The sequence below is a fragment of the Lichenostomus cassidix genome, chromosome 14 (assembly GCF_008360975.1).
Source record: "Lichenostomus cassidix isolate B80296 chromosome 14, HeHo_3.0, whole genome shotgun sequence".
NCBI lineage: Eukaryota > Metazoa > Chordata > Aves > Passeriformes > Meliphagidae > Lichenostomus > Lichenostomus cassidix.
Genome location: NC_139495.1, coordinates 2,108,048 through 2,133,672, shown reverse-complemented (window position 1 = coordinate 2,133,672; position 25,625 = coordinate 2,108,048). Strand labels below are relative to the sequence as shown.

At 55.1% G+C, this 25,625-nt stretch overlaps 3 protein-coding genes across 8 annotated transcripts in view; 2 read left to right on the top strand and 1 right to left on the bottom strand.

The window, feature by feature from the left end:
• Positions 1 to 1,385, top strand: part of SLC5A10 (solute carrier family 5 member 10) — a 38,070-nt gene extending 36,685 nt beyond the window's left edge. Inside the window, exons 13-15 of the mRNA XM_085074386.1 lie at positions 300 to 515; positions 620 to 701; positions 881 to 1,385. Coding sequence (XP_084930512.1) covers positions 300 to 515; positions 620 to 701; positions 881 to 1,047 — 465 coding nt within the window. The 3' untranslated portion in view covers positions 1,048 to 1,385. The remainder of the gene's footprint in view (positions 1 to 299; positions 516 to 619; positions 702 to 880) is intronic.
• Positions 1,371 to 6,511, bottom strand: GRAP (GRB2 related adaptor protein). The gene is made up of 5 exons (XM_085074395.1): positions 6,268 to 6,511; positions 5,151 to 5,248; positions 3,976 to 4,098; positions 2,709 to 2,877; positions 1,371 to 2,169 (listed from the first exon to the last, which is right to left on the bottom strand). The coding sequence occupies exons 1-5, from the start codon at positions 6,343 to 6,345 to the stop codon at positions 1,984 to 1,986; spliced, it is 654 nt and encodes a 217-aa protein (XP_084930521.1). The 5' UTR covers positions 6,346 to 6,511; the 3' UTR covers positions 1,371 to 1,983.
• Positions 6,512 to 6,586: 75 nt separating this feature from the next.
• The window catches only part of EPN2 (epsin 2), a 56,282-nt gene continuing 37,243 nt past the window's right edge, over positions 6,587 to 25,625 (top strand). For 4 of the 6 annotated variants that reach the window (XR_014855044.1, XM_085074393.1, XM_085074394.1 and 1 more), the window contains exon 1: positions 23,033 to 23,185. The gene's annotated coding sequence lies outside the window, so the exon portion shown is untranslated. Of the gene's footprint in view, positions 6,607 to 10,520; positions 10,539 to 23,032; positions 23,186 to 25,625 lie in introns of those variants that run through there. The other 2 variants (XM_085074390.1, XM_085074392.1) reach the window with 2 other exon arrangements.

Here is a 25,625-nt window from a genome sequence, read left to right as displayed (position 1 = left end):
GAGGAAGGGAAGAGGTGATACTGGGGAGAGGACCAAGCCTGGCTGGTGTTCCCAGGGAGCTGGGGGTGTCTGGTGACAACAGGGGAAGGCAGGTGCTGCTGTGCATGGCCACCAAGTGTGGCACAGAGCTGGCCCAGGACATCCCCTTGAAGGGGGGACCGGGGCTTGGCCATTGCCCAGCACACAGGGGCCACTGCAGCCTCTCAGGGCTGGCTGGAGGGAGCAGCTCCAGGGGGTTTGTCCCCACTGTGGGGTGACCATTGCCCCCCAGCCACCCCCCATGGGCCTTGGCTTTGCAGGGAGCTTTCTGGGGCCTGATGGCAGGGCTGGCAGTTGGACTGGTGAGGATGGGGCTGGAGATGGCCTACCCCATACCCCTCTGCGGGGACCCTGACCAGCGGCCCAGGCTGCTCACTGACGTCCACTACCTGCACTTCGCCGTGCTGCTGGCCTCTGTCACAGCTGCCGTGGTGATGGGGGTCAGCCTGCTGTCCCCACCGCTGTCCCCAGAGCAGGTGAGTGGTGTCGGTGTCACTCTGTGCCCCCCGAGCTCGGCTGGGGGGTCCCCATGGTGGGGTCAGCCCCGGGAGGGTTTTCCCAGCAAATCTCTGGATTCCAGCTGAAGAATCTCACCTGGTGGACCCTCTCACCGGAGAACCCCCAGCTCTCCATGTATGGCACATCCCAGGGAGCCCCCGATGGTGAGTGTGTCCTTGGGGGTGTCAGGCAGGGGGGGCATCCTCTCAGTCCCTGCCTGTGACAGGCAGCAGGATGGCATGGACACCCTGTGCCTCAGTTTCCCCAGGACTGTGCCACCTCTCAGGACATGGCTGGTCCCCAGGGCCATCTGTCCCTGACACTCACCATATTTCTGTGCCAGGTTCCTGTTCAGCCAGCCTGGACACCCAGCAACCATCCAGGGCTGTGGGACCCCCAGCTGTGGCCCTCAAGGATGCCAAAGAATCCCAGTTCTGGACGCGTGTCTGTAACATCAACGCCATTCTCCTGATATGTATCAATATTTTTGGTTATGCTTATTTTGCCTAACACCCTGACAGGTGTAGGGAAAAGGTTCTTGGAGAGGGGAAAAATGAGGATTTGGGTGGTAGTTTTTATTTGTTTGGGATGTGATGTTTAAATCCACTGGTGCAGTGAGTTGGATGTTGCAGACCCTGAATGCATCCCAGGGAATGTGAGGTGTGTGGAGCACTTGTGGGGGCAGCAAATCCCTGGGAGGGGTTTGGAACAGGCACTGGGGTGGGGAAATGGGGGCTGCAGGGAAGCAAAACCACAGTAAAGCAGCAGCTGCGTGAATGGAGGGATGGAACCACCTTGGCAGTGCTGGAAAAGGAGAAGCTGCACCCAAGGGCAACACCCAAACACATTTTACTGGCTCTAAATAAAAAAACATATAAAAAAGCGCCACAATTTGCAGCTATGAGCAGCACCCACAGGACTGAATCCCCCTGGATCAGCCTTCCCTGGTACCCTGAGTCCTGGAATTTCCCTGTGGAATTACGGATGTTATGGATTTTTCCCAGCTGTGTCCAGGATGTGCTGCCTGCAGCCCTCCCTGGAGCTGGGGTTTTGCTCATGGGATCTGGAGAGGAGCCAAGGTTTGGGGTTTTGGGCTCAACCCATCTGTTGCTGGCATCCCATTGGATTGTAGCTCTGGAAAAGTTTTATGGCTGTGGTTGAACACTCCATGCTCCCTCCTGGGGGTCATGGAGCTCTCAGGATTGGGGGAACAGGGGGAGCCACAGCTATTTCAGGGTGCTGAATCCATCCTGGATGGGGATCCCCACCAGCCTGGCCTCCACCTCCAGCACAGACCAGGTGGCACAAGGACCCAGCGTGCTGGCACTGGGATGGGCATCATCCTGGGGACAAAGGGACACTCAGTCCATGTGCAGGCACAAGGCAGCTCTGGTGAGTGGGGACAGCAGCCCAGGTCCTGCCTGGTCACTCGCGGTGTGGTGAAGGTCACTTGTGGATGGGGTGGACATAGTTCCGGGGGAAGAGCCCAACACGGCCGTAGATCTTCCCCTGCCACCAGTTGGGGTCGGGACAGTCCAGGACCTCGATGATGTCCCCACGGAGGAAGGGCAGCTGGCAGCTCTTGTGGGCTGAGAAGTCAAACTGGGCTTGCACGAATCGGGGTCTCTTCACCTGGAGGGAAGTCGAGGGCAGCGGTTGGCAGGAGGAGAGAGATCCCCATCTGCCAACCCCCTGGCACTGGACAGCACTGCCCAGGTCCCCAGGGTGACAGACACTGTGCCACCACGGGATGAGGACCAGCCTTGGGGTGTCTGCTTTGAAGAGAGAGAGAAGCCAGGGAAATCCTGCCATGGGAAGAGTGGAATGCTGGGGACAGCCCCAGGTGCAGGGCACAATCAGGGGTGCAGGAGATCCCCATCCCAGCTCCCAAGGTCCAGTTTTGCTAGCTCTACTGCCACAACCCCAGGGCTTGGCTTTGCTGGAGTTTGCCCCAGGATGGCTGCACTCTGTCCTGAGCTGTTCAGGCTCTGCCACCTGCCCTGGGCATCACCCTCTCCTGCTCCTCACTGCCTCAAGCTGAGGGCCAAGTGCCAGCTGAGCACCTGGGATGTCCCTGTCCCCCTCTGCAGGGACACTGAGCTTTGAGGTGGCTCATGCAAGGGTTTGGGACCGGCCATATCATCACCCCGTGGCCCCATCCATGGCGGTACCTCCTGGGTCTGGTCCTCGTCCCTCAGGAAAATCTGCTGCTCTTTGGAGATCGAGGTCATCCTGTAGAAATCCACCAGCTCGTTGAGGGAGTTGAACTTCTCCTCCCAGAGGAAATATTTGCCGTTCCTCTCCCTGAGCACCTTGAAGTGCTGGACTTTCTTCCCATAGCTGTGGAAGGAAGATGGATGTTAGCCCAGCTGTGGGATGCTGGCAGCATCCCCTGAGGTGGGTAAAGCCTGGGGGTGCTGAAAAGGTTGGGGTGAGCCCAGGGGTCTCATTGCACCCTTCCTGCCATGGTGAGGGTGACAGTGGCACTGGGGACATTCCTGGCTCTGAACCACAGACCTGCTGCAGCTCATCCCACAGGCAGCCAAGGCTTGGTGGCACAGCCCCTGGGCTCAGGGATGGCAGCGTGCCAGCCACGTGTAGGACAGGTGGCTTTGTCCAGGGCCACATCTGAGCAAGGTGCGGTGGGAGCTGCAGGTCTCGGCACACGCCAGGAGGAGGCTGCAAAGGCTGGGATTGAGCTCCCAGCTCTCCGGTGCTCCCGGAGACCCCCGCGCTGCAGGAGTGCGGGGCAGGCAGGATTTCCCTCACTGTCACCCCACAGGGTGTGCCTGGGGTGGCAGGTTGGGGTGCCCACCCCGCAGGGCACTGCTAGGCCCCCGGGCAGAGGCAGGACCCGGCCGCGCTGCTGGTGACGCACGGCAGAGCGCGGCTCCCTTTCATTACGGGCAAGAACCTCCCGAAACGTTTAATTAGGGATTAAAAGTGTGAGAAAGTGCCTGGCTGGCCTGGGGCCGCTTCCTGCTCCCCCGGCCGGGGCAGGGAAGGGGTGAGGTGCCCGGAGCCGGGCTCTGCCCGTTGTGCAGCCCCGGGGATGCTGCAGCCCTCCATCCCTGGGGATGCTCCGAGCACCTTGCTCCCCCAGGCCGTGTCGCCGGGCTGTGACCCGCTCGGTCTCAGCCCCGCCATCACCCCATGGCTGTGTTTAGGGCTGAGGGACCCCGAGCGAGGCAGCGGTGCAGGCAGGGAGCGGGAGCAGCGGGGATGGAGACGGAGCTGCGCAGGAGAGGAGGGAGGGGAATGTCCCGTACGGTGGGATGTGTTGGGGACACGGCTCCGCAGTCCCTTGGCTGTGGCCAGGACAGGGCAGGGTGCTCAGCGCTCCCCCAGCACACACGAGGGTGGCCCGATGCCTCGGTCCCCAAAGCGGGAGCTGCAGGGACCTCTTCCCCTCCCGCCGCGCGTCCCAAAGCCACTTACCTGACGGAGAGGGAGAACTCCCCCGGGGCGCTCTCGCTGTCGCGGATCAGGAAGGCTCCCAGGTGGTTGCGCTGGAGCAGCCGCTCCTCTGCCAGGTGTCGGGAGATCCTGCCCGCGTACCACCTGCGGGGGACACCGGCTGAGCCGCGCGGAGACACCCGGGGACACCCCAGCGCCGCACCCGCACCCTGCGGGATGGAGGCACCGAGATTCCCGGAGCGGGGTGTCCATCGGGCTCCACGCAGGGCTGGGATCCTCCCCCGGCAGCTTCTCCCTTCCCTCCCCCGCCCGGTTCATCACGGCATTTTCGGGGGGGCAGCGCAGGGCGCTGCGGTTGCTCTGCTCCATCCGCGCACGGCGAGCGCAGCGTCACCGCCAGCCGCGACCGCATCCTGTCACCTGGCCTGTCACACCACGAGTCTCGCCCCCCCTCTTTGCTGCCTGTCCCCTCCTCCGCGTCCCTTTGCCCCTCGTGGGAACAGCCCTTGCAGGTGGAGAGCGGAAAACCTTCGGTGCCAAGAGAAACCTTCCTGCCTGCATTGCCGGCAGCGGCCGGAGGGAGCTGCGGGAGCAGAGTCCCCTGTCCCATCCCCGCCAAGGCTGTTTCGGGTATTTCGGATCCCCAGGCCATGGAGATCGCCTGCTACCTGTTAAAATTGCCTGGTGAATGATCAGTTTAGCACAGAGCATCTCGCGGTGCTGCACGCAAGAGGCTGTGTCTCGCCCATCCCGGGCTGTTATCCCAAACTGGAGGAGCAGTGGGATGTGCCCCGGGCAGCCCCGAACGCACGCGTTTGCTCCGGCATTTCAATGTGATTTACCGGGGGCTAATGATACATAAACCACAGGTTCAATCAGGGATGGATTAGGCTGGGTTTTAATAACACGGTAATAGGATTGTGGTTAATGCAGCCGTAATCCCATAACGCTTTGTTCTTCCCCAGTTATCATTTATTCAGTGGCAGCTCGGTGTGACAGTTGGATTTTCGGGGGGTGCGTGGGTGTGCTGCTGTCTCCTGTCCCCTCGGGCTGTGGCAGACTGACCTGGCAGGCAGACCCTATCTCTGTGACTCAGTTTCCCCACTCGTGGAGCTACCCTGGCTGGTGGCAGACCTTTGGGAATTGGGATGCACCGTTGGGATTGCTGCCTGGCTGGTGGGATGGCACATACTTACGGGTGTGGCTTGACCTTGATGTAGTTTTTGGGGACAAAGCCCTCGCAGCCGAACAGCTCAGCCTTGTACCAGTTCTGGTCATCCTCCATGTTGAGGATCTGAGGTGGGAGAGAAGCAGGGGAGCGTCAGCCTGGCTGAGTGAAAGGGGCTGAGTGGGACCCTATTGCTGCTCCAGACCCCACATCGCCCACCAGCCCCCGGGGAAAAGGGGGCTCTGACCATGGTGACACAGTCTGGGGGGGTTTGGGGTCACCTGTACAGTGCTAGAAGGTCCCTGGTGTGTCCCAAACCCCTGCCCAGGGAAAAGGGTGAAATCTGTCCCAGGAGTAGCTGGGACATCAGCCAGGTCCCCCTGTCCTCCAGGACAGTGGCAGTGGGTGCTGACACCCATTTCCGTGTGACAACATTTTCCAGCCTCCCACGCAGGGCCCTGGGTCGGCACAGCTGTGCAAACAGGATCTGAAACCCCGGGTCAGGGCGAGGGGAAAACACAGCGGGAGGCAGGATGGCATGGCGGGTTTGGGGTTCTGGGGTACAGCCGGGCTGTGTCCTCGCCCTCCCCGGGGGCTACAAGGTGCCAGGGAGGTGAAAGGGATGAGGAAATGGGCAGGGTGTGTGTGCCTCACTCCCATCGCAGGGCTGCAGCCCCCCTGGGATGTTCTGAGCCCCCCGGGATGTTCTGAGCCCCCCTGAAGGTTTTTGGGATTCCCAGGAGGCAGCTAAGAGCCCATCCCAACGCCAGGGCCTGGGTGGGTGTTTGGGTACATGCTCCCTGCTGCCGGATCCCTGTGACCCCCAGTGCCCCCCGGACAGGGAAAATGTGTCCCAGCCCCCGGGGGACTGCCATAGAGCACAGCTGGTGGCACCGATGGCCAGGGAGGCCACATGCCGTGTCCCAGCTGGGTTGTCCCCCTCTGGAGACACGCCTGGTGGCACAGACCATTGGGGAATGCTGCTCCTCCCCCCAAAATCCTCGAGGTTGGCTCCTTCTATCCCACAGAAAGCCCCAAAAGCAATAAAATCAGGGACAACGACAGCGCCGTGTCACCAAGCGCCCACTCTGTCCCCAAACCAACAGCATCCAACCCCCCTGGCTGGTGACCCCTGTCCCCTGTACCTTCAGCGTGTCCCCTTTCTGGAAGGGCAGCTCGTCCTTCTCCGTGGTCTGGAAGCTGTACAGAGCCACCGACTCCATGGCCGTGGCGGGGCGGTTCGGGGCTCCCGGGGCTGCCTGGGGCTCGCACCCCGCACGGCTCTGGGGTCGGGGCTGAGCGCTCGGTGCGGCGGCGCCGGCGGGCAGGAAACCGCGCTGATGTCAGCGCTGCCGGAGCACCACGAGGGCCCTGCCGCGGGCACAGCAGCCCAGATGTGCGGGGAAGGCGGGGGAAGCCGTGCCAGCCCACCCGGGTGCCAGGGGTGCTAAAGGGTGGCGGCGGGATTTGGCATCTCCTCGGCGGTGAGTGGTGGGCAGCGGCCGGGGTTTGGATGGGAGAGGATGGTGATGGGCTGGACACGGGCTGAGGATGGCGGGAAGGATGTCTGGGGAGCACAGGCGGTGCCGATGGGGGGAATCTCTGGTGTCTTGTGAGGGCTGAGCTGCCAAAAGGTGGGAATGGTTGTTTCAGAAGCGAGAAAATCGCGGCAGGTGGGAACGGCGGAGGCGGAGGGAGGTGGGTGGATGAACACACCTGGTTTCTTTGCAATCCAGAGAGAACACTCCGTGTCTCAGCTCTGAACAGCGAGCTGTCAGCACAACTCATATTGGCTTCTTGGGCTTCTTGGGCCCCTTGGCAGGGGGTTGATTTTTTCCCAGTTTTCTTTCGCGGGGCTAGGGAATAAAAATCCCTTTTAGACTAAAACTGAGCACTAAAACTTCCTGCGGCTCGCGTGGGCGTCAGGCTCTGAGTCTGCAGGGCTCACCCGCCGGGGATCATTCCCAGCAGGAAGGTCTCCGGTGCTGTTCAGCCTTCCTGTGTGTGGGCTGGGGCATGAAGCGCATGGAAAATCCGCCAGACACTGCCTTGCTTTGCTGCGAGGAATTAAACCAGGGACAGCTGCAGCTCAGTCCCTGCCCATGGATTTGGGCATTTTCCAGCCAGGAGCAGGATGCCAGTGCCATCTGCCCGGGGTGGGATGAGCCATGGTACTTGTAGGGCCATTGTGGGGACATGGGCTGGGTGATTTGCCTCTCCCATACCTGAATCCCTCTTTCTGGCTGTATCCAAAAAGCAAATGCCATGTAACACCCCACTGAGGCCACTTCCAGGCTCTCAGTGCCTGTGGGAAGTGGTGAGGAATGTGTAGGGTGTCCTTGGGTGTCCCAACACCCATGAGGTCACAGTCCCCAGTGGTTATCCTGGGATGTGCTGGTCCCAGCAAAAGCGGAGATGCTGGGAAGGCTGGGAAGGTCGGGGAGGTCGTGGGAAGAGGCTCTGTGTGTGCTGGCCTGTCACATGGAGGATGGGACTCAGCAAATCCCCACGTCCTGGAGAGACCCAGGGGATGGGAATGCAGCAGGAAATCATCTTGGGAGGAATTCCTCTGCCCCTCAGCAGCTTTGGGGAGGATGGAGATGGATAGTCCCTGGGGAAAGCAGCCCAGCAGAGCCTCTGCTCAACCCGTGCTGCAGCCAAAGGCCTGATCCTGTCCCTGTGTCCATCAGCCCAAACTGGACGATGCAAAGGCCATTCCAGGCCATCCCTGGTGGGGAATAATAGGGTGGGGGGACGTGTCTGGGCACTGGAAGGGGTTGGTGTGGGAGAAACCTGCAGCCCAGGTTTATTGGGGTGACAATCAGCTGTGCCAGAGGTGGACACTGGGAGCAGTTTTGGGGTTCAGCTTCTTGGGGCAGCAGGAAGGCTTGGGGGGCACCTTGGGGTGTCCAGGCTGGAGCCACACGTGGTCGCACAGTGCCTGGGAGGGGACACAGGACAGTGGGGTCACAGAGAGTCCCCACTGGGACAGCGGCCAGACTCAGGACCGGAGCAGGATGGGATCCTGCCAGCAGATGGCAGCAGTGCCCCGAGGGACACTGGGGACATTGGGGACAGTGGGGACAGTGGGGACAGCGCCACCTGCCCCTCCACTCGGGCCCTAATGAGGCAGGCAATCCCTTTGTCATCTCTGCCTGTCACCTCCTACATCACATCCCTTCCCTCGCTAATCCCTCCTGCTGCCCCGGCCATGCTCCCTGCGCAGGGTCCAGGTCCCTTCTGCTCACTGGTGGCCCATTGTGGTCGCTGTCCCCGGCTGCTGCCTGAGGACACGTGGTCACTGTGGGGGTGACAGCAGCACCTGCACTCCAGAAGTGGCTGGGCTGATGCCAGAGCAGTCTATAGCCCCTTTTCTGCGTTGGGAGCCAAATATTCTGCTGTTCAGCTGGTCCCTGGGTGTCCCATCCCACCTCTCTGCGCCAGCCGTGAGCTGATGCCTGGCAGGGAGGGATCCTGGGGGATCTGTCCCCTCATCCCTCTGCCCTGCACGTCCCCAGTGCTCAGAGGGACCCAGGAGGTGCCACATGATTGGGTGTCAAAGCTTGAACTTTGGAGCAAGGAGCTGAGCTCAGCTCAGCCTGCGAGGAGATCCCAAGGGATCCCTTGGATCACCCGAGGGCATGGAGCAGAGGGTGGGAGATCACCCTGCCCTGGGTGTGACCAGCAGCCCACGCTGCCTCTCCCTCCACACAGGGAGTTCCAGGACCCTGGGGACAGGCAGAGGAATGTGCCAGGGGCTGTGGCATTGCCCTTTCCTGACTGCACAGCCATTCCAGGCATTGGAGCTCCTGCTGTCTCCCGGGTTGCCCAATCTGCCCAGCCCCGTTTCATCAGCATCCTGTGTTTACCTGGCTGCAAAATCCCCACGCCGGAGGGAGGAAGAGGAGGGAGGGGAGCCTCTTCCCCTTCCGCTGCAGCCTAGGGAGCTTTGTTATGGAATCCACTCTGGGCTCCCCAGCTCCTCTGTGGCTCCTCACTGTGCCATGGCTCAGGGGAGAGGAGAAGGTGCCTCAAGCCTGGCTCTGCCTCCCGAGGGGCTCTGGATGGTGCTAGCTGGGCAAAGCAAGCTGGCTAATTCCACATCCAGGGCTTGACTCCCAGAGCAGGGAGAGGGATGGATCCTGCCCCACAGCACAGCATGGTGCTGGGGTTGGGAATGCAGCATGGCCTGGGTTAGGTTCATTCCTGGGATGCTGCAAATGGAGAAATCCAGGCACATGGCTCAGCAGTCCCTCACTGGAGCTCTCTGTGTGCCTGGGGATGGAATCGTCCTTTCCAACGGGGATCCGGATGTCTCTCGAGGAAGCAGGAGCCCCACTGAGGCCCCACCGGAGAGGAAGCGACATCCTGGGCTAGAAAGTGCCACGTCAGGGCCCCATAACAGGATCTCAGCGTCAGCACTTTCCTCCTGGAGCTGAGGCCACGTCGGTGACGCCTGAGCGTCTGATTTTGTGTGTAAACCAACATCTCAGCCCACGCTGAGGGATTTGTGTCACCATTTTCACCCTGGTGTAGCTGAGGAGAGAGGATCAGACCCCTCTGAGCCTCACATCATCCCACAAAACCTGCAGGAAAACATTTACAGGAGGAGCAGAGGCAGAGCCTGTTGGCCACGCTGGGCTCAGCGTGACAATGAAAGGGTCCTTGGGGTGTTGGTGAGCTCCAGATGTGGAGCTGCATCTCCTCGGGGTCAGCATGGCTGGTTGGGTCTGGTATTGGGGTTTTGGGGCTGGCAAATGGGAGCAGAAGCCTCTTGCCTGTGTCAGGAAGCAGGACTGTGCTCTCATGGGAAACAAACATGCAGGAGGCTGGTGGTGGAACCTCACTTTCAGCATTTGGCCCCAAAAATGGATCTGGAAAAGGACTGGAAGTCATGAAGTCTCAGGTGTGGAATTCAACCCCAAACCTACAGAGAAGGGTCACTGAGGGGGTCATCCTGAACAGCCTCCTCAAGAGGGATGCAGCCTTGGATGGTGGCTGGGATTGGCCTCCTGGGAAAGGGACAAACACTGTTTTGGTGAGGAGGGAGAGCCCAGCCAGAGCAGCCTCAGGGGGACAAGCAGTGGGGGCTTCCTGGGACTTCCCAGGACTGTGTTTTGGGCTGCTGGATGAGGTCACTGCCAGTGCCTGGCTCTGGGCATGGCTGGGATGGGGGCTCAGGCCAGGATTGTTCACAGAGGTGTGAACCATTCATGAGTTACTCATCAGGGCCAGCACAGCTGGAGGTTATTCGCCTCCCTGCGCCCTATAAAAGGACATGGAAGGGCCTTACTTGGTGTGTGTTGGTGAGGACAGTGGGTTCTCTCCTGGGGCTGTGCCTTGGAGCTACTCCTGAGATCCTGCTGTGCCCTCAGATGGCTCCCCTCAGCAGCCTGGGACACCCCAAGAGCAGAAGGTGAGCTGTGCCTCCTCTGGGTGGGACCTGGAGAGAATGGAGCTGTTCAGGTTTACCTGGAGGAGGTACTCAGTGCCCAGCTGGCAGCAGATCTTCTGTGCCTGTGTTGTCCCGGTCCTTGGCTCTGCCCTGGGACCTTGCTGTGGTCACTGACACAGTGAGGAGAGCTCTGAGACCTGGTGGGTGCCCTCATGCAGGTCAGGCTGTACTTTAGGCTGTGTGAGGAACGTTTTCTACTGAATCCTGCTCTGGAAATGTCTGATGGAGACTCCTGGGGTGAACAACTGCATCTGGCCTTGCCTTCAATCTTCATTCTTGGTGCTGGGCTGCCTGCATGGATTATGGGGAAGGCAAGGTCCCCATGCTAAAATTTCCTAGCTAGACTGATGCTGCAGCATGGATGGGAGTGGGGAATGCTCTGCCAGCTCTTGATGGTCCTCAGAAGCTACTCCCAGACACCTGAATCTGGAAAACCTCCCCATGCCCCATTCTGTCAGCACAGCATGGAGGTGCAGAGGGTCACAGCAGTGCTTTGATTTACACTGGAGGCAAAGCAGAAGGGTCCCTTTAACTGGAAGTTCCAAAGAAGCCGGGCAGGAGGCGTGGGATTTGGGTGGGGAGGCTGTTTGCTGTCAGTGTTTGCCATGGGGGAAAGCTCCTCGCCTTCAGCATGGGCTGGCAGAGCAGCCTCCCATGGGCAGGGGATCTCTGCAGCTCCCACAGGGCTTGTTTGAGGGGAACTGGGAATTTGGCCACATCCAGACACAGCCCGGGGCCTGAACAGATTCCAAGAATCTCCCCCTCAGCAAGAGCATCTGTTATTTTTCTAGGAATTAAAGAGAAAAACACACCCAAGACGCCTGTGCCGTGCGTGGGTGAGGGGACTGTGCTGTCACCGCCGTGACTCACCCGGGGGGGAACTGCGGTTCCAGGGAACCAAAAAATGTAGGGAGAAATTGTGAATGATCCTTGGCTGCCGGTGACTGAGCTCTCCACTGGGGTAGTCAAATTTCGGTTCCTCCTCAGGGCTGGCTGGTTAACAAAGAAGTTATTAATAACCAATTAAGCCACAGCTCACGTCATGCCTTCCTCTGGAAGTGTGGCAAGAGCGGCCCTGGTTCCTCCTTCGGCTCTGTACCCACCCTGCTGCTTTGGGGGGACATTTGGGCAGGTGTCCCCTCCCTGTGTGGCTGCTGGGAGGGGGACATGCCCTGGGGACACATCCCAGGGCTGTGGGGACTGTCAGCACAGAGGTGGCCTTGGGTTGGGCTATGGCATGTTTGGCTGAGCTGCTGGTGGCAGAGAGGCTGTGCCTGGCTGGAATTTGGGCAGTGCCAGGCCAGATGGTGACAGCTGTGGGGACAGCCAGCGGCCGGAGGGAGGAGGAGGTTCCCTCGCTGGTCACTTCCTAAGGCCGAGGATGTGCGTGGTGCCACATCCCGGGCAGGGCAGGAGGCGGAGGGGCTGCTGGAGTGAAGCCCACCGGGATAAGGCACGGAGCGCCGGATGCTCAGAGAGGATCCCAGAGAAAAAAAACCCAGAGAATCCGGGCACTGTGCTCCTCCTGAAACCTCCTATTCAGGGCAAGACAAGAGGGAGGAAGCGGAGGGAAGATGGAGCACTGAAGCCCTCTGTGTGTGGCCGGACGGATGCAGGTGCAGCTGTGGATTCCCCGGATGCTCCACACTGCCCTTTCCAGCGGGGATGCACTCGGGTGTCCCCCCAGAGTCCCCAGCCCTGCTTTCACTCTGATTTATTCCTCGTCACTGTGTCCAGTGCTGGGTTTTTGTCTATACAGGCAGATCTGTGTGGATTCTCTGAAGTCTCATGCAGGGTTGGTTTGTCCCTCATCGCTCTGACCTCCTTCCCCTCCTCAGCTGAGTATCTGAAGGAAATGTTTAGTAATCAAGTAGCTGTGAAAACTCTGCCCAGCTTGTCATCAGCTGGGGCTGAAATGAGCAAACAGCCTCGAAGGAGAATCCACACAAGTGGCCTTGCCTGTCCCAACCCATGCCGTGCTGCCCTTTGGAAAACCAAGCTGAACAACGCTGCTGCTTTGGTGGCACAACACTCTCGTGGCACTTCTCCTGAGAGGTGATTTTTGCCTGTGCAAGGCAAGAGGAAAGGCTGAGTGCAGATTTTTTAGCAGGCTGCCATGAAACTGATGGATTCCTCCCTAGGGCTGTGCTGGGTTGTGATTTCTGACACATCAGCTGTGGCAGTCCAGGGTAATTTCACTGAAGCCTTTCCAGTTATCTGTGTGTAAATGAGACCAGGATCTGGCCTGTGTTAAAGGAACACTGCCCAGGGGTTTCCTCCAAGATGTGTGCTCTTGCTTTCTGCTCTCTGAGCAAATGCAGCACTCCTAGGAGGCAATTCTGCATCTTAAATAGAAAGCCAAGGCACTGCTTTCTCTGGAAATATTCCTGTAGAGCTGGAAACAGCATTTGCTTCAGTGGAAGAGTTTGAGATCCCCAGGAAAATGGGGACCTGAACCCCTCCCTGTGCAGCTGATGGAAAAGGCACAGTGTGGCTCTGACAGGGCTCATGATGTGAGGCACTAACATTGGCACAGGTAATAAAAACCCTTCCCATGTAGGTGTGTTTGGCACACACAGAGATGCACTTGCACCAGCTAGCAAAGCATTTGGCAAAATCCTGTCAGATATTTGTGTTTCTACACAGCGTTCCTTTCAGCATCTGAAATGCAGATTTGTTGTCTTCCTTCCTCCTTCCTTCCCTCTCTTCCTCTCTTAGGCTGAAAGAGGAACTGGGTTTGGGTTTTGCTGGTTTTTGGGCTTTGCTGGGGGGTTGATGGTCTTGGTCACTGTGGGCTGAGCACAATAAGGGCAAGAGTTTGATGGTGGGCAAGCTCCAGCTCCAAGCAGAGGGGCCAGGGAGCAGGAGAGCAGGGCTGGCAGCCATGGGGAGGGTGAGGTGGCTGGAGGAGTTTGGGGAGCCTCTGGAGCAACAGGCACAGTCTGGACTGAGCACTAAGAACTGGAATAATTAGTGGGAGACACTCAAAACCAGCTTGGAATGGAACCCTTTCCAGTGGAACCCTTACCAGTGTGGGCAGCTCTGTCTTCTCCCTCTGCAGATCAGATTAGCCCCAGTTCTATATCCCAACCTGGTATCTGCTTGCTGCTCCCTCAGCTGGGATCAGGAATGCAGCCTTCAGTGGTTTGCAGCTGTGCTGTTCTTGGCTCCCTGGGGCAGACACTGTTCAGTAAACCATTTTAGCATATGTTTAAATCTCCCTGAGCACCCCTGGGTGCTGGAGGCTCTGGGAATATGCCAAGTGTCTGCAAGGCTCGGGGGAGGCTTTAGCCTTGAGGGTGGAAAACATGGCAGTCTGTGGAGAGGCTGGGAAAAGGGGCTTTACAGGGATGGAGCTTTTGGGAAAAACCCAGGAGAGCTGAGGAAAACAGCACGTGGGTGCTGCCCTTGGCTTCTGCTCTCAAAGATGATAAACACGAAGGACTGAAGCTAGGAGCTAATGTGTGGGAAGATAAGAGCATCCATCCTGCTTCAAACCAGGTGTCCAGTCCAAAATCTGAACCCTGGTAGTGTTTACAGCAAGTGTTTGAGGATAGTGGGAGGATATAATTGGAGAAGGCCTTTTTACAAGGGCATGCAGTGATAGGATAAGGGGGGATGGCCCTAAGCTGAAGGAGGGCAGGGATAGATGAGATATTAGGGAGATATTCTTCCCTGTGAGGGTAGGGAGGCACTAGCCCAGAGAAGCTGTGGCTGCCCCTGGATCCCTGGAAGTGTCCAAGGCCAGGTTGGATGGGCTTGGAGCAGCTTGGGACAATGTAAGGTGTCCCTGTCCATAGCAGGGGGTTTGGAGCTGGATGATCTTTTAGGTCCCTTCCTACCCAAGCCTGTCTATGATTCTCTGATAAGTGTTGAATGTGAGTGAGCAGACAGAATTCCATGCTGTGCTCTCTCTGCATTCAGCAGCACAGGGCTTGGGCACCTCCCGAACTGGAGCTGTGTCTGCAAGATGCTTCTTGAAAGAAGCACCCGGTGAGTGACAGCATCTCCAGTTTCCTGCCTTCCCCCAGGCTCTGATCTCAGAGCAAAACAAGAGGTCCTGCCCTGCCTGGAGGGAAAACACTGCAGTCTCACGTTTCTGTCTCAAGTGCAAGCTGGAAAAGCTGATGCAGACATGACTAGAACATGCCTGTGATGCAGAGCAGGGCAAGGGGTGTTTGTGTAGAAGTGTCTGTCGGTTTTCATTTAAGGGTCAGTTGGTGGCTTCTTGGAGGAAATGGCCAGCCCAGCCCAGCCCTTCCTCCCCAAGTGCTGGAGGTCCTGCTGAGTGCAGAGCACTTCTCAGCTGAACGGTGTAGGTGTCACAAACAGTCCTTCCGGCCCACTGGTGACACATGTGAGCTTTTCATGACATCAGGCATTTTGGGCTCCTTTAGCTTTCACCCTCCCAGACTGGCTTATTCAGCTTATGTTTCACCAAAGGCTACTTTGAGTATTGCAGTAAAATCTCTCGTGGTTATTTGTACTGCATGCCCCTCCCAGTGTGCTCTGAGTGATGTGACAGCTTAAAAGCGGCTTCTCGAGGGACAGAGGAAACTTACTGTCTGTAGCAACTTGCTCTGCAGTTATTTTGGATTGAGGTTACTGTGGTTTGTGCCCCAGAAGAGACAGGGCTGTGCACAGCCAGTTCCCAGCAGGGCTGGCGTTTGCCTCTCACCTTCTCCCATCAGAGACGTTTGATTTCTAAAAATCAGAAGGCAACAGACTCCTTTGACTTCCTCTCGTGTTCACAGGGTCAGGGAGCAATCCTGTATTTCTCCATCTCAGTCCATAAGAATGTGGAAGCTCGTAGGAGTATTAATTACAGCCAATTATAACCTGCTTGACTGGCTAAGGTGCTCAAATGGCTCCTGACACTTGCTGTTGCTGAAGATGGACATTTTTCTCCAGCCAAGGTTTTGAGGAGCTCAGAGCAGGGCTGATCCATGGGGCAGCTTGGCTGCATAGTGTTAGGATTGAACATGTTCTGGAGAAATTCTTGCCTGCAGTGCTGTGCAGTTTGTTTGCTTTGTGGAGTCCTGATGGCTTGTCATGAATCTCTTCCAGCCCAGCTGGTGAATTTTTAATCTGCTTGTTTATCACACAGGGACCATGTATTTACAGCTCTGCACCGTTGTTCAGGGTTTTTTACAGAGTGAAAGTTCCTGGGAAGCCCTGTTGAGGATGAGATGGGGCAGCAAAGACAAATTTGGAGTCACAACAGTGCCCACAAGATATGAAAGTTTCAACTGGCTTTGTCAGCCTGGGAATGGAGGAAGTTACTTGCAGAAGTGGGAATCAGAAACCCAGAAATTGGGCCAGCTAATTAAGCGACTGGCTGGATGCTGTGCAAACACAAACCAAACAGACAGCTCTCAGTTTTCAGCTGTCAAGGGGGACAACTACCAGCTTTTCAGCTGGGCTAATCAGTGATGAGCAGCCAGATGTAACCCAGGGATGTGGCAGCTTCTCTGTTTAAGAGGCACAAATCACCTGCAGCTTCTGGTACTTGCTGTGCTTTGGGGGTCCCATCTTTGCCTCTGTGTCTGAGAGCAAGGCTCTGAAATTGGAGCACAACTGGCTGTAGCTGTGCAGCTCAGCTCCCGGGGCTGCAGCTGATGTGGCTTTTCAGGCAGCCTGTGCTGCCAGGCATTGGATGCTCTGGGAGCAGAGCACACATGAAGGGAGTTCCAGTTGTCCCAGTGATGTCTCAGATCGCTGTGACAACCCCGCTGTGGTGTGATAATGCTGATTTCAGTGTTGGTACCCCTGGTTCACCCCAGGTAAGGGGTGAGTGCATTGCTGCAGTTGATTGCTGTGGGTAAGGCGGTGCTTTTATGGGTTTTGTGCTTAAAAATGAAACTCCTTGTGCTGGACCATGTCCTCTGCCAGCAGTGGCCACAGGCTGGGTGCTTGGTTGGAGGTAAACATCACTTTCCCCCCTCTTCCACAAGTGTACAAAGTCCTTTGCCATCCTTCCCAGCCAATACCAACCAAAATCCCTGTCCCAGCAGGAGAGAGGAGGCCCAAATCCCAGAGGATTCTGCAGAGCCAGGAGCACAACTCTCCTGACACTTTCCTCAGAGTGAACCTCACAGGGTGGTTTCCCTCAAGGGTAGAAACAGCTGGGAGGAGTGAGGATAATCCCTGGCCACGTGAGATCCTTGTGCAAGTGCACAGGTCATCCTGCAGTTTGGAAGTTATTATGAAGCCTCTATCAGTCTGAGGATGGCCCTGGGGCAAAAGGGAGGGTCTGGCTCTCCGGGTGACATTCTTTGGGTGGCTGCAGGAATGATGAGGAGGAATTCTGCTGGGTGACGTTGTCCATCAGCTCCATCCTGGCAGGAAGTCTTGTTGTGACAAGGAGGAAATCAAGAGGGATAGAACAAACTGTACTGAGAAAAAGGGAATGCTTGTCCTCCAGCAGGAGCTTCCAGGCTCTGACTTGGGGACTTGCTTTGGGGAGCCAGATGGTGACACTGAATGAGCCCAACTTTGCTGGGCCTGAGTCTGCCACTCGAAACTGTGCAGATGGTCCTGATGGGTGAGTGCTCCCAGCCTGGAAACAAACAGCAAATCCAGGCTCTTTAGGTCAAATGTGCTCCTTGTATCCTATAAACCCAGAAAAATACCCCCTGAGCAATCAGTGTGGCCTTGCATGGCCCTGTCCCTCCTTTCTGCTGATGTGGGTGCTCATCTGACCCTCTGGTGAGCTGGTTCAGGGAGCTGAACTGGCTGAGAAGCAGCACTTCCCCCCCAAAAGTGATTAATCTTCACCACAGGTGGTATAAGCTGGTGCTGGTGGCAGGGAGGGAATGGGAAGGGGTGGTGGAGGAAGGGCAGGAACCACAACACCCTGACTTAGGTCAATTAAAACTTGTGGAATTTCGCCCTGAGGCTTCAGTGGGATTTAATGTAAGCAGCGCAGTAGCCTTGGCTTCTTGCTGTGGCATGGGAGAAACTGCACCTCCGGAGCAGTAAGGAGAAAGGAATGAGGGAAGGTGCCCACAGATGAGAACAGCTCCAGCTTCCAGAGGAACACAACACTTGCTAATTACTAGAACTGAGTGCATTTAAACGTCACTGCCTCTTGCACTGTCAGAGCACATTCATTTTGAGAAAACCAGAATGTGCTGGGCTTGCATTCTCTCTTCCCTTTTCATGAATCTGCCAACGTGTTCAGAAGAGGTCTGGTTTGAATACCCATATTAGAGGTGTATTAATTTTGAACTTGTCAGAAGGAATATTTGCATTGGAAACAGTTCTACAAGTTTGTCTGCATCACGAAGGGAACGAACCCCCTCCTGCTGGCTCTGTTCTGATTAACTTGGGTTGCTTCCAGATGAACTCAGGCACAGGCTCACTGGGCTCCAATCTCCCTCATTCCCATCTTTCTGATTTTCTCCCTTATTTAAAAGATGTTTGAAGAACCCAGGCTCAATATGAGGTGAGCTAAACTCTTATTTTGGTTCTCCTCGCTTTGTAGACAAGCCCTGGAAGTGTGGTAGGGCTGCAGACCTTGTGGATCCATGTGTCTAATTGAAGCAGACAAGACTGTAACTCAGACTTTGCATATTTCAATGAAATATTCATGAATCCAGGAGGAGAATAACCCGGGGTGAACATCAAGTTGTATAATCTGAATATATTCTCTATAACTGTCAGCAGCATGCAGACAGCTCAGAAAATTCCGGGGAGGGTCTGTGCTTGTTGAGAAACATCTCGCTGCTTTGGCTCTAAGGACAATGATGATTGTGTTTGCCCAGACTATTTAATTAGCAGATTTCCCAAATTGGGCTCTTAGGGACTGAAGTCCCCATTTACCCCATGTGGAAGCATGTGGCTTCCCAGGAAGGCTGAGAAGCTCCAGCTGCCACTGGAGTTGAGGGTGCCCAACCTCCTGAGACATGAGGCAGTTTCTCACTCGGCTATTTAATCCAGACTAAAGTGCTGAACATTAAGCACACCTTCATTAGATGATGCTCGTCTCTATTTTTGCATCGATTCCTCTGAAGACCTGTAGGTTAGGAGTGGGAAGGAAAATCAGTAATGGAGCAAAATGACTGTGATTTAGAGATCGGATTGCACACAGCCAGGGCCATGCATCAGGATAATGAGATTCAGTCTTGTTTGCTTACAAGCACTGGAGACAGAAGCAGAAAATGTGATCCACCAAGCCAGCTCTCAGGAAATGAGAAACAATAGAGTGAGGAAATCAAATTTCAAACGGCAGGGATATATTTGTCGAGTTTTCCTCGGGATTTTTGCAGAGCTTTGGGGCGTTCTCTGCGCAGTGTTTTTTCGGGCAGCCGACATATGGCTGGAGGATTAGATCACAGCAAAGCACCGTTGTTTGTGACCTATTTGTTAATGCTGGGCTGGGGTCAGCGACGAGAAGAGAATGCACTTGTCATTGTTTGGGGCTTTTCAAGTGCTGCCCCTGTTGTCGCTCGCACCATGGCCAGACATTTGGACCAAACTCATTAGCTAATTAGTGGCGTGCTTAGCCCCACGTGGGCGATATTCCCATTATGGCTGTGGAACAGGCCCTCCTGGGGCTCCCTGGCAGCTGCTCTTGCCTAGGTTAGTTGGGAGGGCAGCTGGGGGAGGATGTGCCTTCCTCATCTTCTGTGGGAGAGCCTCCTGCATTCCAGACATCCCACTCCTTATCCTCCTGCTCCTTGCCTTGCAACAGTCCCTCTACTCCCACTCCCTGGATTCACTGCCACCAGCTCATCTCTGGTGACCAGTGATAGGACCTGAGGGCATGGCATGAAGCTGTGCCAGGAGGATTTAGGTTGGGATATCAGGAGAAGGTTTTTCACCCAGAGTGTGGTTGGGCACTGAACAGGCTCCCCAAGGAATGGTCACGGCACCAAGGCTGCCAGAGCTCCAGGAGAATTTGCACAGCACTATCAGGGTGGGCTTCATGGAATCACAGAATGGTTTAGTTTGGAAGGGATCTCAAAAACTCTCCAGTTCCACCTCTGCTATGGGCAGGGACATCTTCTGCTATCCCAGGCTGCTCCAAACCCTGACCAGCCTGGCCTTGGACACTTCCAGGGATCCAGGGGCAGCCACAGTTTCTGTGGGCAGCCTGGTCTAGTGAAAGGTGTCCCTGATCCTTGCAGCTGTCCTGTGCAGGGCCAGGCGTTGGATTTGATGTTCCTTGTGACTCCCTTCCACATCCTGAGGATATCGTGGGAGTCTGACCTCCTTTCTTTGTGTGGATTCCTCTGCTTGTTATTAGGGTGGTGCCACAGCTCCTGGGTCATGGTGCCCAACTCAGACTGCAAACTGTGGCCTTGAACTCTGGTTCTGCCAACACAGCTGAAATGTTGTGGGTTGGGAAGGATCAGAGAGTGGCTCAGGTCAACATCCAAGGTGTGGAACAGCCTGTTCCAAAGAGGGATGGGGCAGGGCAGGAGTGGGAAATGTTCTACACCAGCTCCTGGGTTTAGAATCACAGGGCAAAGGCAGTGACCTCCTGTTGCTAATGTGAACAAGAGATATAAATCCACTGCCACGAGTGCACTTGGGACTACCAGGAGGGAACATCCTGGTGCAGCTTGATTAAATCTCTGCTGGTGCAGCTGTACCACTCAGGTACCTGCCCAGCGTAGCAGGAACACTGCAATTTAAGGCACTAACAAGGATATAACAATCAAAAAAAAAGAGAAATTTTACTTGGCTGGTTTGTTTTACTCACACTAAGGGGCTCGATTCAGTTGATTGAAAAGAGTTTTTTTGGTGGAGGTGTGCCAGCTGCAGGAGGTTTTTGCTGGGTTTGCTGATTTGCACACTTAATGATGTAGACAGACACCTGGAATGGAGCTGGGAATGGAGAGGAAGCTGCCTCCTGCTCTGGAGAGCATCTGCCCAGATCTGGAAGGAACACAGGCAGGAAAGAAGGCAGCAGGAACAATCCTGTTCTTCCCATTTGATTTTAACCAAGAGCTTTCTTCTGCTTCTTTCGAGCTGTCAGCACCTGATCATTAGGATTAATGAACGTGCACAGAAACATTGGGTTTCCATCATTGCTATTTTCTTCTAAAGAAGAAAGGGGGGAAGTATTCTTTCAGCTCCTGCTGATACCATCAGATGTGTGCTGATCCCTTATTTTTTTCACCCAGAATTTAATCCTGCCTAGCTCAAGGTTAACAGCTAAACCAGAATCACAGCTCACTGCAGAAGATTCGGAGCTTCCCAGCTCCCAGATGGTGTTCAAGGCATTGGAATTTGCAGCATTTCTAAACAAGTTGCTTTTACTGCAGCTTGCTCGGTGTTTCACTGCAGTCCCCATTCTTCTGTATTTAAGCCTCAAATCTGTGGCAGATTTTATGGTGGCTGCATGGGAGAAAGGGCTCAGCTGTAAGTGGTGGATGCTTCATGCCTGGAAGTTTTCAAAGCTGTGTTGGATGGGTCTTGGAGTAGCCTGGGATAGTGGAAGGTGTCCCTGCCCATGGCAGGGTTTGGAATGAGATGATTTTTAAGGTCCCTTCCCAAACCCACTCTGGGATTTGATGAAGTTTGCAGTGCTCAGCTTGACCTTCCTTTCACTTAAAAGCAGTGACTCATAAAGTGGATTTTGCTCCACATTTCTGTTTTCCTATGCTTTTGCATGGCACGATTTCTCAGGAATTTGGGTTTTAAATAACCAGCAGCACTACCGTGTGCCAGCAGTGATCCAAGCAGAGCTCTGCTATCCAGCTTCTCCCTGGCCTGCACCAATCCTGACCATCTCCCAAGCAGCCATGTCCCATTTCCTTGAATTGTCTCACAGTTTTATGACGGGAACAAATATATTCAGGGAGGACTACAATGGGACCAGCAACCTCCTCCAGCCCACGATGCCGGACACAGGTTTAGTCATTATCCCGAGGGGAAGGACGTGTGCTCCGACCCACCCAGAGCGTCCGGCTCCTCCTGCCACCTCTGTGCCTCTGTGTCCCTGCTGAGCTCCCCTTTGTCACCCAGTGTGGTGACCCAGATCCACAAATGTGTCCCTAAATCATCCCCTTATCCATAAATGTGGTTATTTTATATGGGCATCTTCAGAGGGAGGGGGAAGCGCAATATCTGTGCTGTGCGAGGCAATGGGAGCTGTGCCAGGGGAGCTCCAGGTTGGACATTGGGAGGAATTTTCTCCTAGAAAGGATGAATAAACATTGGAATGGACTGCCCAAGGATGTGGAGGTGTCTGTCCCTGGAGGTGTTGAAGGAAAGGTTGGATGTGGCACTCAGTGCCATGCTCTACTTGACAAGGGGGTGTTTGGTCACAAGTCGGACTCGATGATCTCAGGTCTTTTCCATTCTGATTCTGTTTTGGGGGCTGCCAGCCCACATCAGACCTTGAATTTTGGGGGGCTACCCTGCCCTGAAATCAGTTTTTCCTGGGAGCTGTGAGTGTGGAGGAGGGTGTGTGTTCCCCAAGCCTTCTCCTTCCATCAAAGGCAGCCCCACAGCCTCTCTAAACTGTTTGCTGATCTATAAACTGTTATTATTTTGTGCTCCCATTACTTTGTATTATTTGACCCTGTTTTTTGGGGGATCCCTGGCTCTGAAATGCAAGGAGCCCTAAGGGGGCTTCCTGAGTGTTCTCCTTCCATCAAAGACAGCCCCAGACCCTGTTGAAAGTGTTCCCTGATCCATAAATGTGGTTATTTGGTACTGATAGTCGTTATTTTGTATTATTTGTCCCTGTTTTTGGGGGGATTTCTAGCCCTAAAACCAGTTTCTCCTGGGCGCTGAGGGGGCTCCCCAAGCATTCTCTTTCCATCAAAGCCAGGCCGCGACCCTGTCTTAAGGCGTTCCCTGTTCCGTAAATGTGGTTACTTTGTACTGACAGTCGTTATTTTGTGTTATTTGTCCCTGTTTTTTGGGGGATCTCTAGCCCTATAAGCAGTTTCTCCTGGGCGCTATAAGCACTGAGGGGATTCCCCAGGTGCTCTCCTTCCATCAAAGCCAGGCTGCGACCCTCTCTTAAGGCGTTCCCTGTTCCGTAAATGTGGTTACTTTGTACTGACAGTCGTTATTTAGTATTATTTACCCATATTTTTGGGGGGATCTCTAACTCTGCCACCTGTTTCTTCTGGGCGCTGTAAGCACTGAGGGGACTCTTCAGGCACTCTCCTTTTATCAAACCCAGGCCCCGACTCTCCCTAAAGCGTTCCCTGTTCCGTAAATGTGGTTACTTTGTACTGACAGTCGTTATTTTGTATTATTTGACCCCGCTTTTTGGGTGACCCCCTGGGCGCCGTGAGGGCTGCCCAGGCGCTCTCCTTCCACCCAAAACCTCCCCGGCCACTCTCCCCGGTCTCTCTCCCTCCTCCCCGGCGCCGTGTCCGGCTGCTCGGAGCCGCGGCAGGCGGCAGGGAGGGAGGGCAGAAGGAGGGGAGAGGCCGGGAGGAGGAGACGGGCATGGCCGCGTCCCCCCCGCCCTCAGCGCGGCCGCGCCTCGGGGCCGCGCGCGGCCGCCGGTTCCGCCTCCTCCGCCGCCTCCCCGCGGCCGCCGCCGCCATGTTGGATGGTGCGTGTGGGTGTCAAGCGCAGCCCGCGGCCGCCGGGCACCGGGACACCGGCACACCGCGCCCGCCCCGCGCCCGCAGGTCAGCGCGGCTCCGGCGGGCTGCGGGACCGGGGGGGGGGGAACGGGCGGGCGGTCCCGCAGCCTCGCCTCGCCCCTCGGCGGGGCGCGGGGTGGGCGCGGGAAGGGCCCCCGGGGGTCTCCGCGGGGAGGGCGCGGGGCCGCGGTGGCCTTTGTTGTCGCCGGTGGGTGGCTGGGCGGGCGGCGGCGGGGACGGGCCGGGGATGGGCCGGAGTTGGGGCCTGGCTGCCGATGGGCCTCCCGGGGCTGCGGGGATGGCGGGGCCTGCGGGCTCGGGGGGCTCCGGGGGGGTTCGGCTCCGTGCCGCTCCGCTCCGCCCTGCCCGGCCAGCCCCGGCCTTGTTCACCTCCATCGCGCCGGGGCGGGGGTTCTTCCGTGGTGTTTTCAGCCATATCGGCGTTGGGCAGATGTGTGTTAATGCTTTTAATCGTTTTTAAGGGTCTGTTTTATACAGGGGGCTTGGACTAGATGATCTCCAGGGGTCCCTTTCAAGCCTAATAATTCTGTGCTTTTCTGTGATATTCATTCTCTCTCTCTCTGTATATATGCATTGCTACATACTTACATGTATTTTAAAATTTTTACCTGCAGTACCTGAGATGCTATAGATTGGGGTTGGGTAGCCAGCGAGCTGCATTGCATATAGGCTGTGAAATTTCACATTATTGCTGTGAAACATATTGAAACAGTAATTATCGCAGGCTCCCCGCGATGGAAGTCCCCGGTTTTAAAGCCGTGAGGCTTTAATATAAATGTTAAAATATTAATGTTAAGATTTAAAGCTCCGAGGCTTTGAAACTGGTAGCGTTTGCTCTCAGTTTTATGGGTGTGTAATGCTTCCCCCTCCCCCTTCTCTAGTATGGTATCCACACTGATCTGAAAAGCCAAGTGAGATTTAAAATATACAGCAATTAGATGCATTTCTTGTTCTTATATATTAAGAAAATACCCTGGATTACATGTTCATCCATTTTCAACAGGATGCCTAAAAGAGTTGTTAGGATTGTGAAGCTGTTGCAGATGTTTTGGGCTGGAGAGTCTGACTTCAGGAGTTCAAAATGCAAATCAGGCCACGAGATTAAGTTTTATTATTCTCTCCACTGAAATACATGTTTTATGGTAATACAGAGCTCTTGCATAATTCCAGTGTGTTGCTGTGTTTTGTGAGACACAAGGTCATAGGAAATTGTATTGTTGGGATGTCAAATGTGGGATGGTAGAATGATTTTTTTTAAAATTAGAAATATGAATATATTGTAATGATATCTTTAGCAAAATGCAGCCTATTTAGGAATTATTCCTAAATATGTTTGTTTTGGCTGACTCTCAGATGTGTTATTTTTGAACAAGCTCAAATACAGAGTTTTATTGAGAAGAATCAAAACTTTTGATAAATTTTCCTTTATAACCTCAAAGTAATGGTAAACCAGCTCGACAGAATTTCACAGATAATCTCGCCCATATTAAATATTTAACTACGTTATCAAAAATTATCAAGCACAAATGACCCATGAGTGTGCATTCCTGAAGGCGAATTCTGATAAGGCCAAATTGACTGTGGGTGACATTTGAGGAAGTTTGACTTGGGGATGCTGATTGTAACTTCCTTGATTCCGTGGAGTAACTCTGCAACATCACCCCTGTGTCACAACAGTTCTCTGACACATCAGCTGGACTTTTACATCTGCTGAGGAATGAAAACTGTTAACAGCCTTTGATAAATGAAATGTAGCACTGACAGGATCTTAGAATCCCAGAGTGGGTTGGCTTGGAAGGGACCTTGAAGCTCATTCTTGTCACAGTCTTTTGACAAAGCTCTGGGACACCTTCCACTGTCCCAGGTTGCTCCAAGCCCTGTCCAGCCTGGCCTTGGACACTTCCAGGGGTGTGACAGCCACAGCTTCTCTGGGCAACCAGGGCCTCCTCACCTTAACAGGGAATAATTCCTTCCCAAAATCCCATCCAGTGCTGCTCTCTGTCAGTGGGAAGCCATTCTTTCTTGGTCTGTCACTCACAGCCCTTGTGAATAGCTTCTCTCCATCTTTCTCCATCTTTCCATGGACTTGTCTCCTGAGACAAAGCAGTTGACCTGTTCCCTAGGTAAGAGCTAAGCAGTGGTGGGTAATATTTAGGCTAAAAAAGTTCTGTCTATGACCTGGTAGTCATGGAAAGACCAAAGGAGAGATCCCTGACTCTCAGGTAGCCTGGCTGGTGATGTTCATGTTGGTTTTCACTTCCATTATTCCTACAGTCACATTTAATGAAGAGTTCACAAACATATGATGTCCAGTGTAATGCAGGCAGCAGAAATGAATTCAGCTTGGACTGACCACATCATTATTTACATAACTGGTTAATCATGCTAATTTTGTTCCAGCTGTCAGCCATTTGATTGCTTTAAAACTTGGAGCTTTCAAGAAGCCTCAAATCTTGGATCACTG